The 16,910-nt window shown below is 33.7% G+C and overlaps 5 protein-coding genes and 1 long non-coding RNA gene across 13 annotated transcripts in view; 3 read left to right on the top strand and 3 right to left on the bottom strand.

Annotated features, from left to right (window-relative positions):
* The first annotated feature begins 282 nt into the window (after positions 1 to 282).
* On the top strand, positions 283 to 1,386 carry RpS23 (ribosomal protein S23). The gene is made up of 3 exons (XM_011641913.3): positions 283 to 442; positions 823 to 982; positions 1,069 to 1,386. Exons 1-3 carry the CDS (start codon positions 439 to 441, stop codon positions 1,334 to 1,336), a joined length of 432 nt encoding a protein of 143 aa, XP_011640215.1. The 5' UTR covers positions 283 to 438; the 3' UTR covers positions 1,337 to 1,386.
* Positions 1,385 to 3,331, bottom strand: LOC105429164 (uncharacterized). Its single transcript, XM_089077715.1, has 6 exons — positions 2,757 to 3,331; positions 2,586 to 2,644; positions 2,347 to 2,472; positions 2,026 to 2,184; positions 1,758 to 1,943; positions 1,385 to 1,679 (listed from the first exon to the last, which is right to left on the bottom strand). Exons 1-6 carry the CDS (start codon positions 2,962 to 2,964, stop codon positions 1,542 to 1,544), a joined length of 876 nt encoding a protein of 291 aa, XP_088933841.1. The 5' UTR covers positions 2,965 to 3,331; the 3' UTR covers positions 1,385 to 1,541.
* A 413-nt stretch (positions 3,332 to 3,744) lies between these two features.
* Positions 3,745 to 5,211, bottom strand: LOC105429140 (Replication protein A2). The gene is made up of 2 exons (XM_011641914.2): positions 4,839 to 5,211; positions 3,745 to 4,503 (listed from the first exon to the last, which is right to left on the bottom strand). The coding sequence occupies exons 1-2, from the start codon at positions 5,092 to 5,094 to the stop codon at positions 4,031 to 4,033; spliced, it is 729 nt and encodes a 242-aa protein (XP_011640216.2). The 5' UTR covers positions 5,095 to 5,211; the 3' UTR covers positions 3,745 to 4,030.
* Positions 5,212 to 5,902: 691 nt separating this feature from the next.
* Positions 5,903 to 10,368, top strand: psidin (phagocyte signaling impaired). 4 transcript variants are annotated; one of them, XM_089077755.1, is made up of 10 exons: positions 5,903 to 6,236; positions 6,377 to 6,601; positions 6,698 to 6,954; positions 7,069 to 7,292; positions 7,400 to 7,706; positions 7,919 to 8,223; positions 8,339 to 8,597; positions 8,681 to 8,926; positions 9,289 to 9,900; positions 9,981 to 10,368. In XM_089077755.1, exons 1-10 carry the CDS (start codon positions 6,176 to 6,178, stop codon positions 10,221 to 10,223), a joined length of 2,739 nt encoding a protein of 912 aa, XP_088933881.1. In that variant the 5' UTR covers positions 5,903 to 6,175; the 3' UTR covers positions 10,224 to 10,368. The 4 variants fall into 4 exon arrangements, with proteins under 4 accessions (XP_088933881.1, XP_011640217.1, XP_088933882.1 ...); XM_011641915.3 differs by having other exon boundaries at positions 5,904 to 6,236; positions 6,698 to 6,951; positions 10,002 to 10,368; XM_089077756.1 differs by having other exon boundaries at positions 5,904 to 6,236; positions 6,698 to 6,951.
* Positions 10,369 to 11,415: 1,047 nt separating this feature from the next.
* On the bottom strand, positions 11,416 to 15,629 carry l(1)G0007 (ATP-dependent RNA helicase l(1)G0007). Its single transcript, XM_011641917.3, has 4 exons — positions 15,406 to 15,629; positions 13,612 to 15,240; positions 13,362 to 13,505; positions 11,416 to 13,282 (listed from the first exon to the last, which is right to left on the bottom strand). Exons 2-4 carry the CDS (start codon positions 15,193 to 15,195, stop codon positions 11,612 to 11,614), a joined length of 3,399 nt encoding a protein of 1,132 aa, XP_011640219.2. The 5' UTR covers positions 15,196 to 15,240; positions 15,406 to 15,629; the 3' UTR covers positions 11,416 to 11,611.
* Positions 15,630 to 16,335: 706 nt separating this feature from the next.
* LOC148936542 (uncharacterized) overlaps positions 16,336 to 16,910 on the top strand; it is a 49,840-nt gene continuing 49,265 nt past the window's right edge. Inside the window, exons 1-2 of one of the 5 annotated variants that reach the window (XR_016139444.1) lie at positions 16,336 to 16,627; positions 16,754 to 16,844. This is a non-coding gene — a long non-coding RNA (uncharacterized LOC148936542). Of the gene's footprint in view, positions 16,845 to 16,910 lie in introns of all 5 variants that reach the window. The other 4 variants (XR_016139445.1, XR_016139448.1, XR_016139447.1 and 1 more) reach the window with 4 other exon arrangements.

Raw genomic sequence — 16,910 nt, 5'->3', positions numbered from 1 at the left:
CAAAATTTATTTTAATGCTGATAACATATATATATTATATAAACTACAGATTTGTTGACCAATCACAAATATCTCCGATATTCTTTACAGCTTTTGATTGGTCAAAATCTGTTGCCTGTTCCCTATTGCCTGGCATTGTGCAAGGACCTTAATACTCCATCCAGAATTATATATCCATAATGCTAATAGACAAGATGGCTGTATAAGTCCCGGTTTACAATAGGTAATTTCAGGATAGAAAGTTTCTAAAGACTGGAGAATCTCTTTATCCCGCAGCCAATCAATACGTTTAAAAAAAGTTATCGTACGAAATGTAATACCATAATATCGGATCCCGTAAAATTCCCCAAAAGATGTGATACACAGCCTGAATTCATCATTAGAGTTTGATGCTCATGGAGGATTGATCTTTTCCGGTTGTGAATCGCACGGAACACGATGGGTATGTTACGAAATTTAATAATTTTGTCATAGTTTATAAACCGAGATTACGAAAAAAACTAAAATCTTTTAACAGAAACTTTATCGATATATTTTGCTTCACATTTTTTGCATTACATGCACTTAGAAATGTTAAAAATTATATTTTTTTCTGAATATAATTCTGAATATAATATAGTGTGCTTTGTCGAATACAACGTGTAGTAGTAGTAGTACTGTCAGACATCGATGTAAATAATGTGATAATTAATATTGCAATTTTGTTTTAAATTTTAATATCCTAATATACAAATACGTGTTTTCCATATTTTTTTTTCATGTAGAAGATTTATCTGAGACTACAAACATACATAACCTAACTATTCGTTGTATGCACTGTAGGCAAACCTAGAGGTCTTCGTACAGCGCGTAAGCACGTAAACCATAGACGCGAACAGCGATGGAATGATAAGGACTACAAAAAGGCACATTTGGGTACGAGATGGAAGGCTAATCCTTTCGGTGGTGCCTCCCATGCTAAAGGCATCGTTTTGGAAAAAGTGTAAGTAATAATGTTCGTACAATTAATTTTGATACAATTTGCATTTGGTTTGTCACAAAACCTATTTATATTTTATCATTCATTAGTGGAGTGGAGGCCAAACAGCCAAATTCTGCTATCCGTAAGTGTGTCAGGGTACAGCTGATTAAGAATGGAAAGAAGATCACAGCCTTTGTACCAAGGGATGGTTGTCTTAACAACATTGAGGAAAACGATGAAGTTTTAGTGGCAGGTTTCGGTCGTAAGGGTCATGCTGTCGGTGATATTCCTGGAGTAAGATTTAAGGTGGTAAAAGTTGCCAATGTTTCGCTGCTTGCTCTTTACAAAGAGAAAAAAGAACGACCTAGATCTTAAGATTATCAGTCTTCAAAGAATGTATCGATAAATAAAACATATAAAAAATTTGTGATTGTTTTATCTTTATTAAACGTTTTCCTTTATAATGCATTTATAGAACAATTGTATAAATAGACAATTCTATTTTTTTTAATATTACACAAATGTTTATAACAAATTATATTAAATAATTATGGAGCTATACATAGGAATAAATACAAAATTATGCGTTGTTTATCAAATTCTCAAGTTCCTCATTAAAAATAACTATATCTTCTATAATCGTGTTTAAAGGCGCAACAGTCTTCGGTAATTCTTTTGCTAATTTCACATCAAGTATTTCTTTCTTCGCTTGCAGTACCTGTATGTGTGATTAAAGAAATATTTTAAAACTTATCTATATTTTTATTTACATATTAGTGATGGATAAAATTTGTACCTTTTTCAGAGAAGAAAAGTTGAAACATATACTTTTAATGTTGGAGCAAATAGAATCAGAGGTATCTTTGTCTAAATCTCTAGCTCGTATTGGCCAAGATGAAATTGTACGAAAAGCTTCCACAAACTTTTCTTTCTCCTTATCGAACAATACATTTTGTTCTTCATTAATCAGTCTATCATCAGTCTATATCAATATTTAAATATAAAATATTAGTAAATTGTACATCTTAGTCTAGTCATCTATAATTTTATAAACATTGTAATACCTCTATATCCAAATCTTCGGATGGATTAGTTTCAATTTTTTCATAATCATTATTCGACATTTCTCTCTCACGTTCAAAATATTTAGCAGCTTCTGTATAACTTATTTTTGGTTTAATGACAGAAAAAGAAGAAGTCTGGTTGGTATCATCCATACATAACTAACAAAATGTTTATAATGTATAAGTATTCTATATATAATATAGATAATATAATATACACATACAAAATATATGTACAGTACTCAATATATAAATTTATTAAAATTATATATTATTTATTAGATTTAATATTATATTCAATATTATCAAATCTTAACATACCTTAATAATATTTATAAATGTTTCTTCCGTTTCATTTTTATTTACAAAAGGTTCTACGTATACCTTTCTCATAAAGTCTAATAACAATCTTAGTGTTGGCAACTGTTTCTTCAAAGAACACTTACCCTGTAATATAAAATTATATTTTATTGAGATACATATGAACAATAACGTTAACATAATATGTTATATAGCATAATTACAAAATACATTTATAAAATATTTTATAAAATACAAACCAATAATACATCTTTGTTGTCACAAATACCAATCTGAGAATAGTGCTCGAATAACTGATCTAAAAAGAGATATATTTTTCAACATTTTTAATCATATATATAAAATTTATTCGATAAACAATAGTACAATAATTTAAAAAAAAAACCATTTCAATAATAAAAAGAATATACCTTCTAAAGCAACATTTTTCAACTTTCCCAAATGGGCGAAAATCAACGGCGACTTTTCTGTCAAGAGCCAGGAAAGTAAGCAAACTCGATTTTCACCACTAAGAATTGTTGCTTCCAAATCTTTTGATTCTACATTAGTCATGTGTGGATAGCGTAAATATAGCAATGTATCGTATATGTTTGTCATAATATCGTCCGCGTCATTCATGATAGCAAATTATAAGGTACACATGAAACGAAATTTAATATCAGTCGCAAGGAAAGCTTTAACTTTGCAACATCAATTATCTCAATTTAAACATTCATTTTTAGATATTTCACGAAAATATTAATAAATCGAACACTATTGAATCGAATATCAAAAAACGGTGTTTTGAAGTTTCAAACAATAAACATGGACAGTAAGCCTGATAGATGGCAGACTCGCAAAAGTTGCGTGACAAAGCACTTGTAATCATAAATCTTATAATACTAGATATGTCTTCTGACTAAAATTGAGATCCAAATTAATAGAGCGAGAAAGTAATATCATAAGCCAGCGGCACACGGGGATCTATTCTTGAAACATATCGTGTACGAAAATCCTATAATTTATGTGACATATATTATAGGATTTTCATATGCGATATGTTTCAAGAATAGAGCCTACGAAGCTCTTTTTCCTGCTGGTTTGCTAGCTGGATTTGCATGCTTGCTGAGCTCTTGTCTTCGATTGGTATATTCTTTTAGATCTAAAAAAATCCCTAGCAGGAAAAAGCATTGTGTGCCGCTGCTTTAAAAGAATATACCAATCAAAAACAAGAGCAAGCACGCGAATCTGGGTGACACCCGTTTGATACGTCCCAATTATTAATATATTGAATTTCCTCACTTTTGTGATTTTTATCTTGCTTCAGAGTACAATTAACTTCCAGTCTTGTCAGTTTAGTGACCATAAAATGAAAAAGGAACAGAATATATTTATACAATAATTTTCAAAAACCTGACATATTTTACAAAATATCCTTTATTAAATATTTTGTTATAAAAATACTTCAAGCTTAATATGATATTTGAAATAAAACTATGATTTAATTTAGTGTGAAGAAGAAAATCAGTTTCCTTATCTCACTTATCTATATCTAGAAAAAAAAGTAATCACAACAAACATAACATAACGCAAAGACAGAAACATATTTAATATGTTATAGATAGATATAGATTGTAGATATAGATATAGATTGTTTTTAAACGAATTTAATCTTATTGGACTTTTTAACAAACAATATACAATTTTAAGTAGCTTTAAAGAAATCTTCTGAACTAGTTGTGTAAATGTGTCCTTCGCAAAGAAGAAAGTCTAATATTTCATCTAAACGAGATACAACATGCCTAGGTACTTCTGCCAGAATATCGCGTTTTTCGATACCACATTCAGTTTCATTTGCCGATCGAACAACCTTAAGAACTGCCATTTGTTCAGGCGACATGCCACTCATTGTATTATCAGACATTATTGTATTAGTAGATAAAGCAGATTCTTCAGTCGGTTTGTTAGCACTCACTATAAAATATATGACATCCATGAAATGACATGTCAATTCGTTTAAATCCTCCAAAGGTTGCATACGTAGGATCAACACGTGACGTTGATTATTCTGTATACGTAACAATCCATAAACTCGTACATATGTATTAATTTGTGTACAGTTGTTACTTTCTGCAGGATTCTTATCCGCTTCTAGCCACATGACAGCTGTGAGGGTACCTATTACACAAAATTAAATATATATATATTTTTTTGCTAACAAGAATAATTTAGAAATTTGAAAAGATATGTAAATTGCATTATAAGACTTTAAGTTTTATAAAAAAATTTTCCATATGTATAAAATTATGTTTATTACATATAAAAGAAAATATGCTTTAAATATATAAAAATATAAACTCTGCAAATAATAGACACTAAACATTTCATTTCATAAGTACATAAATTTCTTAAAAAAACATGAAATATTTAATTTGCCAAAACTTTTTGCAATCATATCACATTCCAATTGTATATGATACTTATGATCAAAATACATGTAATATAAATAAAACCTGTGTCATCTTGAATGCTGTAAGAAATTTTTGTCGTATCCTGTTCGATACGACGTATGATTCCTACGATTGTTAGAGTATTTACAGTTTTGCCAGCAATCTGCAAGTCTCCTGTGCTGGATGTGATATGTTTTATCAATACTGGAACGATACTTTTGTCATTGTTTTGTGGTCCTTTTTTGCCGGTACCACCGAGTTGTTGTGTGCTATCATCCAAAAATCCACCCCCGAGACTCGCGGAGCTTTCATTCCACATGATTGCGATTTGCGTTACAATCACCTTGTTAACAATCACCGAGAGAAGTCTCTGGACTTTCGATGCGTGTTGAAAGCTAATGGCTAAATTTACGCGCGCGAAACGCAGTTAAAGCCAGCGGCACACGATGCTTTTTTTCTTCTTGCTGATTTGCAGCTGGATTTGCGTGCTCGTTGAGCTCTTGTCTCTGATTGGTATATTCTTTTGGATCTAAAAAAATATACCAATCGAAGACAAGAGTTCAACAAGCACGCGAATCCAGCTAGCAACCAGCAAGAAAAAAAGCATCGTGTGCCGCTGGCTTTAAGGATCTCTTTCATTCTTTCAATCTTCGATTAAGCTAAGATGATTAACTTGACCATCATGATTGCTAACAACTGAGAACTAAACTGTTTATTGTAGATAAGTGTTAAAATTTTTATTTAAGCGAATAATTGTTTAATAATTTTTATTTACATTAATTATCGGACATTATTTACAATTTCATATACCTATCGAGATATTTACAATACAAAAAGAATATTAGGTTAAAGAACACACATTACTTTCTAAGATTAGAATTACAGTTGGCACTTTTGGCGGATTAATCATCAGTTAACTTAACCGAAGATTGGTGAAAGAGACCCTAAGAAATTGATCAATCACAGTTGAAAATGAGGAAAGAAATCAATTTTGGTTGATCAATTTCGTACAATTAAACTTACGGATCTCCATTAGACCCAAGAAATTCGAACAAATTTTTCAAACTAGGGGATTTCGGATTAAAGTATGCTCGATTGGCACAATCAATCAGGTTTGCCATGTCCTTATTATTTCGTTTCTCCATTTCTCAGTCAGAGACCTCGCGGCCGGCCCGGTTATTCTTTTCACTTCCACGATTCTGTGGAGAGAGGGATAAGAATAAAAATATTTTTGTGCAATAACGTGCTGTTGCGTTGAGACCGATCCGGCGCATGAGAGGCACGTGTAAAAAAATATCTCGACGATTCGAAACCGACTCCAATCCTTGAAGATGCCTCAAGGTAGTCGAGGATCAAACGTATCTCTGGTTTGTTGATTTTATGCTACCGTAAAAAGTATCATGGCGTCTAAGGGCCATGTGGATAACACGGTGAATGAACGTCGCTTGCGACCGATTTACGGTAAGTATACTCGCATTGATGACGAACGTATCTTATGTCCTATACGTTTTTGTTGAACTGCCCGGTCGACGACTCCGATAAGAATCATTGGCGAGGTTATATAATGAAACCCGCGCTGATGTTTCTCTATGGATTTTTAGACTGGCTGGACAATGGCAATAACAAAAAAGCCCTTCAGGAGGCGGATAAGGTTTTGAAAAAGCACCCAACTAATCAATGCGCTAGAGTACTCAAGGCCCTGGCCTTGTTGCGTATGGGTAAAGAAAATGAATGTCAAGTCATCATGGACAAAGTACGTTCTGAGGTACCCTGCGAGGATTCTACTCTGCAGGCGATGAGCATTTGTTACAGGGAGATACACCAACGTAAGGTTTTCATTTGTATCTTTGATTTGTAAAGACTATATTTGCCAGTAAAATTATTAATAATGATGTTTCAATCTTTATATTAAATGTATATAGCCGATAAAGTCAGTGAACTATATGAAGCAGCTGCTAAGGCTGATCCAAACAACGAGGAGCTCCTAACACATCTTTTTATGTCATATGTTCGTCTTGGTGATTATAAAAAGCAACAGCAAGCTGCTCTTAATTTGTATAAACTGACTCATAAAAATCCATATTATTTTTGGGCTGTTATGAGTATAGTGATGCAAGCTATTCATGCTGATCAGAAATTAGCGAAAGGAGTTATCTTGCCTTTGGCAGAAAGAATGGTAGTATGTCGATTATTTATGATAATTACACATATTTATGAGAATTTTAGAGAGTTCATTAGTTTGCACATAAATGAATATTTCAAAAACATGTGACATAAATTTTTCTATGAACAGGTCCTAAAATTAGTAAGGGAAGGAAAAATAGAAGCAGAGCAAGAAGTGCAACTTTATTTAATGATCTTAGAGCTGCAAGATAAAAATGAGGAAATATTAAATGTATTGTCTAGTCCTTTAGCTTCATACGTTTCGTATGTACCTCAACGAAAGGCCACATGTTTATTGAAGCTAGAATGTTTTCCTGAGGCAGCTAATGCATATCGTGCACTTATTGAAGAAAAGTAAGTAAAATGATTAATATGTTTTCATCTTTTATGAGTTACAGTCTCTTTTGATATAAATTACTTTATCTTTACATTATTTAAAGTTATATTATATTTAATTATAGCATCGACAATTGGGCATTTTATCAAAATTATCTTTCGGCGGCCTTAAAGTTTCAACGTCTGACAGAATGCTTGGACTTTTTTAATCATATTATTAACATGTCTGAGAAGAAAATCCGTGCGCCATACTTGGCCCGTCTAGAATTATTAAAACGATGTCAGACTGAAGATTTACAATACAGTTTGACATGCATGAATTTTATGCACGAATATTTTTCTCAGTTTGGAGAAAAAGGATGTGTAGTTGGTGATTTACAATTATATTTAAACCTGCTCACACCCAAGTACAAGTTTGAGTTATTTGAAAAGGTAAGAAAAATGATCCAACACAAATTTGGATATATCTTTATAAAATGTATATAAATAATAAAATTAGTCTTGTATTTTATTGTTTACTCATATATTAATATGTCAATAATATTTTATTATTTACTAGTATTATTTATTAGTATATTTATTATTTACTAAAACGATTCTCTTTTGTTTAATTACTTAAAGCAATATTATTTGTGATATTGTAGATCAAAGAAGATATTGGCATTGCATCAGACGAATTTCCAATTACTGTACAACAAATGCAAAGGCATATTCATTTGGAGCAATTGCGACGTATTTGTGGCTTCCATCACCTTCCTTTAGCAGACAGGGATAAGCAGGAACAATTGATAAAGAGATTATGTGATTTGTATAAGAAAGGCAATGAATTGTGTCCAATACAAGATAGGTTGCCAACTGATTTTTGTCCAGCGGATCCATATATTCTGTTAGCTACGCATTTATTACATCAATTATGGGTTGATACTAATGATGCGTCTTTTCTTTATAGGTAATGATATAATAGTTTTTCATGATATGATAATATACAAAGCTAATCGATATTAATGAAAAAGTGCTAATGATATTTTGAAAACATGCACATTTTTAAAACGATGGACTTACAGGGCAATGTCATTATTGGAACACGGTCTTCTCTCAAGTCCTGTAAATTTTCACATCAAAATTTTACTTGTGCGTATTTATTTGGAGGCTGGTCTAGTGGTCGCGGCTGATCATACGTTCGCATTACTCGATGTAAAACACCTTCAACTAGATTCACTGGGTCATCTTCATGCACCACTTCTCGCGCCTCTCGGTAACTTGCCTCTGGCCTCGACAACTCTTGATCATACAGCGAAATTTTTCATAGCCAATTATAAGGATGTATGTGTTTTCAAGCATACTAAATTTAAGGAAAATAGATAAGATTATTTATATCTAATTTATGAACTTTGTGATTCTTTTAGAGCGCGGATCATTTAACACTTGCGTATAAATATGGTAGTTTTATAAAAATTCAGGATTTCGTGGAATTAAGGGAACGCCTAGAAAATTCGTTTCATTTTGCTATGACAACTGTAGATAAAATGCTGCTCGATTTATGTTGGTGTGACAGCACTACTTCTTTGTTTTCTACTCTGAACAATATGCATATCCAACCACATCTTGATTCGATTAGATGGGCATCTCTACGAGATAATCGTGATTTGGAGGTAAACATTTTTGAAAATTTTATATAATCTGTAGAAATATAGTAATATTATATAGATTTTCCTGAAAAGATTTATAGTTGTACTGTGAAAAATATGGATTACCATTTACTTCTTCATTCATTCACAACTCTTCATTCTCCAATTTCCAATTGTTTTTATAAATAGAAGCGTATACAGAATGGGAGTTGGGATCAAATCCGAATTGAATCGTTAATTTTAAGTCACTATTCTTATACAGAATGCATATGAATTATGCATTATAATTTGCGTCTTATAATTTGAAAAAAATGTGAGGCTAAAATTTAGTGTTAGTATTAAATTTAGTATTAGTGATATATTTTATAAATTATAATATTGAATAGGTCGTTCGTGGATGGGAACCACTTAATCAGAACGAGGAGGATCCGAGAATGCAAGAAGAGACACGTATATGTATGTTAAAATTACTTTCGGCGAGAAATGCCATACTACGCATCTTGGCAGCGAGTGCTGGGTCATCTTCTATGTATCTCTCTCAATTATCTGCCGAGCTTAAGGAATTAGCAGATGAAAGTATACCGAATATTTTACAAAAATTTGATATGGAAAAACGGAACAGACCATGCAAAATATTGGTTCCATTGGATGCTGTAGAAAGATTATGCGAAGCGTATCATTCTGAACAATTAAGGACTATAGCGTGCCTTGCAAAATCACTTTCCCACTCTCATTGTCCGGACTTCGATTGCATACAAATGCTGCGGACGAGTCCTTGCTTGCAAACATTATCTATACCCGAACGGAATACTCCAGTATCTTTCAAAAACTTTTTACTCAGAGCCTCAACTTGCAGCGAATCTTTAGCGATTATTAGCGCTATATGCAGTGCTTGCGCTATAAAATCGGAACCACGTACACAATCACAAAAGAAAAATAAGAAGAAATATAATAAGAAAATTGAATCAGACATGATAAACGAGACTAATGAAACTAAGGTAAAAAAAACATCTTTCGTTATTAGTGACAAATATTTTATATATTAAACTTTGATATATATTTTGATCAATTTTCACAGCGATTATTTATTATATTACAGACTTGGAGAGAGGTAGCCGTATTACTATCAGAGAGAGTTGAAAACTTAGATGCGGTCTTAACAGAATTTGAAAAATATGAATTACATACAGGATTGGACGAAAAAGACGATGTATGTATCACTATTACGAAACGCGGACAGGCGAGTCTCAGGCAAAGTTGCAGATCCCTCAAATCTCGCACGCAGCCCATATTAAGGCTTTTAAGTAATTTAAAGAGCTGAAACTATTTGACAGTATTTGTACAAAGGATATCTATATCCGTCTACTTTTCATAATTTTCAAAAGTAACTCGAGAATTCTGTACATAATTCTTAGCCCCAATCAATTATAAAAAAAAATGAATGAATGATTTAATGCTGATTAAAATATCTGAGCCTACCTTTATTTCTATGAAAAGTACTGTGCAGTCATTTTAATACACTGCCATTTGATCAACTTATAAATAATATATTCTTCACGTAATAGATGTAAAAAATGGAACAATCATGATACTTTTGAGATCGAATTTTCAGAACTAAAGGAAACATTTATTTTATCAATGTAAAAAATAGTTTATCTATTTCTAATTATGTGCCATTTTTTCAAATAATTATTTTACATATATATTACAAGAAACCTGTCGGTTCGCACATGGATCAACGTCGTGTAACCCACGAACTATTTTCTTAAACATTTTAAGAATAATGCTCGTCGATTGCATTTAACTATATTTTGTGACAATCTATGACGTGCATTTTTCGTAATTATATATATTAGTAAATTTTATTATTGAATAATTGGTGACTTGATGGTCGAACAATCTAATAGAATTGGTTAAAAAATGCTAAATAATTGAAAGGGAATAAATTGCTAATACCAGTGCAGAGTTATACATTTATTTATTTTATTTATAATTCTTAGTTGAAATAAGAGACTAATATATCCATCAATAGTATCATTTAACGTGCAGATTAATAAGCATATGTAAATTTCTGAATATGTTTAAATTATATATGCCTATTAATGTACACATTAATGATCGACAATCGGTCATACCAATACTTTCTATGTCTATGGCCCACTAGACAAGCATCGAATTTACCTATGGCTGCAAATACTTAAAAGCATTTTGTCAATATTATAATAAAAATAATTTTATTTACAAAAGTCTTATACATATTACATCTAATGATAATATTTTATATATATATATATATATATATATATATATATATATATATAATACTTTGTAATTAATTTCATTTAAAAAATTTTTAATATTGTCATATATTGATTATTTTATATTTGGATTCAAAAATTAAATTATTACCTAATCTAGAAAGTATAGACTACAATGCAATAGAACATTGTAATTATCTCTGTAATCTTGTGCTACAAGAAAAATGGAAACTTAATAAAAAAAAAATCTGGAGATCATTGAGAGAAATCAAGAATTTTATCACTGATGCTGCAGCCACAATAATAGATTATATCAAATGATAACAATTATTTTTTTTATCATTCTTTCAATTATGCTATTTTATACAATAACAATCTTTTTGTTCTATAGAATTATATTACAGAGAAACACTTGTCACAAACATTTTAAGATGTTGATAAATAAAATTAATTACAATCCTAATCTTCCGGGTGTATTGCGATAAGGAGCTGGGGTGCCCGGTTCTCTAATACCAGGCGTTAAAATCTCCTTCTTTCGAACTGACGCTTGTTCCCGCTCGAGTTGCTCCTGAGCACGTGCCTTCATTTCCTCCTCGGCCTCTTTCATTTGATGCTCCATCTCATGGAGATGTTGCATTGCTTGTCGTCGTTTCGCGCGACCGCTTCGTCCAGTTTCCTTCACACTGAAGAACATAGGTCCTAATTCGGCCAACCAATGACCGTCCACTGCAGTAACACATTGCATATATTCTTTGGCGGTCATCACGAGCTCATGGTATACCACGTAATCAGGTGTAAAACCCATGCCAAACAATGCTGAAGTGGGATGAAGATGACATGGCATTCCCGTACGGCAGTTGACGTATTCACCGATGCCCTTCAAGCGCGCTGCTTGGTGAAAATAGGCAGAACAGATGCATTTCCGTACAATATCCCAGTCAGTACCGCAACTGACAACGTCCATTTTTTGTTGCTTTAGAATTTCCTCAAGCTGCGATCTTACTTCTCGCACTTTGCGCATCGCCTTTGCATGTATAAAATGATCGTTACACCAAGAAGTCGAATAACCGTTTGCTTTCCACTGATTGTATACGTTTAAATACGTTAGATGATCTGATTCCGGCACCTGGAATTTTTCACGCGCTGAATCGGAATCTTCCTCGCGTCCCTTCGGTCGATAGAAAATCGACGGAACTGATAGCATAGAGACGATAATCAGGATATCTGCGGTACAGCCGAGCTGAGAAGCGACTATGAGCATTTGACATTGCGGTGGGTCTAAGGGAAACTCGGCCATTTGTCGGCCGAGGGGAGTCAAACGTCCGGTATGGTCAAGCGCTCCCAAGATCCATAACTGATACAACGAGTTCAGTATATTATCTTGTGGTGGTGGATCCATGAAATGGAATGCCAATAAGTCTTGAACTCCCAGTGACTTCAACAGCAACACCGTGTTAGCTAAATTTGTACGTTGTATCTCGGGAACCCCCGTTAGTAATAATTCGTCCAAGTATTGTCTTCGCGTGTATAATCTGTAACATTGTCCGGGACCGGTACGCCCGGCTCTGCCCTGTCTTTGATCGGCATTGGCTCTTGACACGGGATATACTTGTAAAGCGTCCATACCTATTCGAGGATTATACACTTTTAATTTACAGTATCCCGAATCAACGACGAAGACGATTCCATCAACTGTCAACGACGTTTCCGCTATATTCGTCGCTACGACGCATTTGCGAAGACCTCCCTCGGATCGTTGGAAGATTTTTGCCTGCAAGTCCGATGGCAGTTGGGAATAAATGGGCAGTATGGAAAGAGGCGGAGCTGATTCGATTTCAGCTAAACGTTCCTTCAGAGCTTCGCATGTTACTTCGATGTCTTCTTGACCAGGCATAAAGACTAATACATCACCGCTCTTTGGTTGCAAATGAATTTGTAAGACTTGCTTCACAGCCGCATCTACGTAATCCTCGACCGGATTCTTCGCATGCAACACCTCAACGGGAAATGTGCGTCCAGGTATTTGGAATGTTGCCGCATTGCCAAAGAAAGCGGAGAACTTGCTGCAATCCATCGTTGCAGAAGTTACGATTAACTTTAGATCATGTCGTCTAGCGACAACCTATAAATATTTTTAGATTAAAAAGGTTGTTCAATTTGGGAATGAAGATTAATACAAAATAAGAAAAAGTGAACTGTACTTCTCTAAGAAGACCAAATAATACGTCGGTGGAGAGTGATCGTTCATGAGCTTCGTCCATTATAATCACACTATAACGGTCCAGATCTCCTTCTCTCAGACTTTCTCTCAGTAAAATACCATCAGTCATATATTTGATAACCGTCTGTGTACAAAAATAAAATTTATATTATATACATATTGTGTCAAAACGTATAGAAATTATATCAAAGATAAATACGATGCTTAAATTATATTTAAATTACTCTTACATCCTTCGAAGTACAGTCTTCGAAACGTATTGCATATCCAACTTTGTCGCCCAGAGCAGTAGCCATCTCATCAGATACTCTTTTCGCGACAGACATAGCAGCAACTCTTCTAGGTTGAGTACAACCAATTATACCATAACGACTATAACCATCCTCATGAAGATATTGCGTCAATTGCGTAGTTTTACCGCTACCAGTTTCACCTACTATTACAACGACGCTGTTCTCCCTGATAACGTTCAGAAGTTCCTGACGTACCGCGAACACAGGGAGACTTCTCCTTTGATGCTGTATAGATCTATGTTTAGCTTCTCCCGTTACTTCGCCCGCCCCTATATGTCGAGCGTATTTCTGTCCAGCTTTGAAGTCCGTTTCTTGTCCTGCATGCTCCTTATCGTCTTTGCGACGATCGTGTACACCCATAATATTACCAATGTGGGTTCCAGCCAATTCCCAATGCTTTTTCTGCGCCCTACGTCTCTCTTTTTGCTCACGGTATGCTTTGACTAATGCCGAACCTTTCCTCGCTACCAGAGCCATATCGGAAGTAGGATCGCGTACAGGTACAACTGGTTCTGGCTGCTTCGTGAACACGATACGCCCATCCAGAAACGGCGGGACTACATTATGAACCAGTAAGTGAACTCTTGCCTCTCCTTCGTCATCAGGATCATCGTCATGATCCAACGAGCTCACAACTCCAGATGTTAACATACGGTTACGCTCCCACAATTCGTTATCTTTGTTTATTTGTCGTTGTTGGGCAGAAAGACGTTTCTGTCTTCTGGCCTCCAACTCCATTTCTTTTTTTCGAGTATATTCTTCAGATACATTGGCAAATGCGTTATTCTCTCCATCATCTAATGCATACCATTCTCTGTCTAATCTTTGCTGTTCCTCTTCCCACAGTTCCTTCTCCTCTCCGTCTATCATTGGAGTGGCTCCAGAGCTTTTAAAATCTTTATTCCACGAGTTATATTTGTAAGAAGGAGTAAATTCGCTTCTGACACTGTCGCGACCATCCCTGGTATTGTAAAGATTCGGTGTCGGATGATCCCAACTTGATCGTTTCGGTTCTTCGTCTTCATCGTCGTCCCAATTGCTCTTAGAAGTTGGATCTTTCGTTCGGAATTTCGGTGTTTGCGGCTCATCTTTGAATCTAAGAGGCGTTTGTCTTATACTACTATCTCTGCCTCGACTTTCCCTATCCCGATCTCTTCGTCTGTCTCTATCTCTCTCGCGACCTTTATATGAATTTCTAGAATTTCTGTCATCTGCGCTCAGTCGTTGACGCTTGAGCCGTGACTCTAATCTCTGTTGTGCTTCAGAATTAACACCACCAGTGTGAGTAGGAGTCTCTTCTTCATGAGATCGGTACTTCCTATCTCTCCCTTCAGATTTGTTAGACTTTGAGCTGGTAGGTTCCTGCGACTGTTCTCGTCTTTTTCGTTCTGCAAGCTTGTCAAGACCTAATATAGAAGGTTTCTTGAAAGTATGATCCGAAGCTTTCTTACGTATGACCAAACCACCCGCTTGATTTTCTATAGTTCCCTCTAATCTGTATAAACTTGAATCGTCTGACATTTTTCTTTCAAAATATTTTGCCGAATCTCACTAAAATATCGTCTCCTGAAATTAAAAGGCAAATCATCCCATCAAAATTAAATAAACAAATGAACAGAACATATATTGCATTTCATTGAAATATTTAAAAATACAAACTTATTTCGTCTGAAAATTTTTAAAAAAAAGAGTAATAATTATTAAAAATAAATACCTTAAAATTATACTAACCTAAATTATTGATAGATAAGAATAACATCAGGTTGAAAACATCGTAGTCCTTGTCTATAAAGCAACCGATCAAACCGTGGAAAACGATTATTCTTCCAAATTCACATGTGATTTATTTACAACGTGATCTCAGAAAATATATAAAACAATTCCCAGCAAAATAACCTAGAAACGATATGTCAAGGAACACCGAAGCATAGAAAAATGAGATTTTCTTTGTCACATACGCCATCTTGGGAGTTGAATAGAAATGAATCTCATTCGCTGAACTATCGGTTTTCGATAGTTTGACGAAAAACATGGTTTCATAATAATTATAAGTTCGAATTATTTGCGACACAAGTAATTTCTAATTATTTTTGATATTTATATAATATAATATATTTAATATGAATATTTATGTATTACGTAACATATATTTAATATAATAAATTAACAATCAATCAAAGCATATTAAAATTGTTAAATAATTATTAAAAATTCATTCTCTATATGATACATTAAATCTATTATTTTTATCTCGTTTAAACACCCTCTAATAACATTTTCTTCAATTTTTATACTTTAATTTTATATTTTAATTCTTCAATAAAATAATGTATAATAAATATCTATAGTTATAAATATCTATAGTTATACGGTAGCTACGTGTAATTACAGTTACATTTTTTCACTCATTTTATTGTTTATAGGTTTTTGTACGCTATAACTTCTAGATTTTTTTAGATTTTCTAGATTTTTCTCACAGCCTTAAAATTTATTACGCGCATGCGTAAATGTGCAGCTTATTTTGCATCGTAGCGTGGCGTGATGAGTTCGAAAGAAGGTAAGATTTGTTTTGCATTTTATTTTTACGTTGAAAATAAAACATACGTTTGCAGATTTATGTTATATTTTTTATAATATGTATATAAAATTGTTCTTAGACACATCGTCGCCGACATATAAAGATTTGATAAACAAATTGGATCGAGTGGAGCAATATAAGGCGCGCATGCGCCAATCTCTTTCCCGCGGGATTGGGTCCTTGGAATTTACAATGCGAAATCGTCTCCGCGGTTCGTGCGTGTACTCGCGTAGAGAAAAAAAAGACAAGTCAACGGGTGCTGACAATGGCGAAAGTCGATGTGTATGTGTTAATTAATATCCGCGTTTGTAAGCGTTGATCGATATCCACGATCGTCGTTCGTTTTGTTGTTCAGCGTCACGTTTTTGCATTCGTGTCGGTATCATGTTAAAACTTTGGGACATCCTTTCTTTGACAATTCCTAAACAGAATGTTTCAAATAATTTTTTTTATTATCCCGGAAAACAATTCTCATAATAAACATCGGATATACGTTATTAGGTATTAGGATTTTTCGAACGATGTATCGAACCGCGATATTGGGGAGTGTCATGTGAATCATTGGACGAATGATTCTTGCAACGATTCATTGGTATGTCGTAACAATCACTTCTGTTTTATATTTTCTCTTTTACTGAGTTGTCAAATTGCTTTCCTA

The sequence above is a fragment of the Pogonomyrmex barbatus genome, unplaced genomic scaffold (assembly GCF_055798465.1).
Source record: "Pogonomyrmex barbatus isolate J1 unplaced genomic scaffold, ASM5579846v1 scaffold20, whole genome shotgun sequence".
Lineage (NCBI taxonomy): Eukaryota > Metazoa > Arthropoda > Insecta > Hymenoptera > Formicidae > Pogonomyrmex > Pogonomyrmex barbatus.
The sequence above is the reverse complement of the archived record's forward strand: the minus strand, read 5'-3'. Positions and strand labels throughout refer to the sequence as shown.

What these genes read in the sequence shown, in the direction of transcription:
- psidin (XM_089077755.1), top strand. Translation starts at nt 6,176, where the DNA reads ATGGCGTCTAAGGGCCATGTGGATAACACGGTGAATGAACGTCGCTTG. An exon ending in TCGCTTGCGACCGATTTACG is followed by an intron (nt 6,237 to 6,376) that starts GTAAGTATACTC and finishes ATGGATTTTTAG; the next exon opens with ACTGGCTGGACAATGGCAAT. An exon ending in CTTTGGCAGAAAGAATGGTA is followed by an intron (nt 6,955 to 7,068) that starts GTATGTCGATTA and finishes TTCTATGAACAG; the next exon opens with GTCCTAAAATTAGTAAGGGA.
- RpS23 (XM_011641913.3), top strand. An exon ending in GGCATCGTTTTGGAAAAAGT is followed by an intron (nt 983 to 1,068) that starts GTAAGTAATAAT and finishes ATCATTCATTAG; the next exon opens with TGGAGTGGAGGCCAAACAGC.
- LOC105429164 (XM_089077715.1), bottom strand. Translation starts at nt 2,964, where the DNA reads ATGAATGACGCGGACGATATTATGACAAACATATACGATACATTGCTA. An exon ending in ACAACAAAGATGTATTATTG is followed by an intron (nt 2,473 to 2,585) that starts GTTTGTATTTTA and finishes TTTATATTACAG; the next exon opens with GGTAAGTGTTCTTTGAAGAA. An exon ending in ACTTTTCTTCTCTGAAAAAG is followed by an intron (nt 1,680 to 1,757) that starts GTACAAATTTTA and finishes TCACACATACAG; the next exon opens with GTACTGCAAGCGAAGAAAGA.
- LOC105429140 (XM_011641914.2), bottom strand. Translation starts at nt 5,094, where the DNA reads ATGTGGAATGAAAGCTCCGCGAGTCTCGGGGGTGGATTTTTGGATGAT. An exon ending in CAGCATTCAAGATGACACAG is followed by an intron (nt 4,504 to 4,838) that starts GTTTTATTTATA and finishes TTTGTGTAATAG; the next exon opens with GTACCCTCACAGCTGTCATG.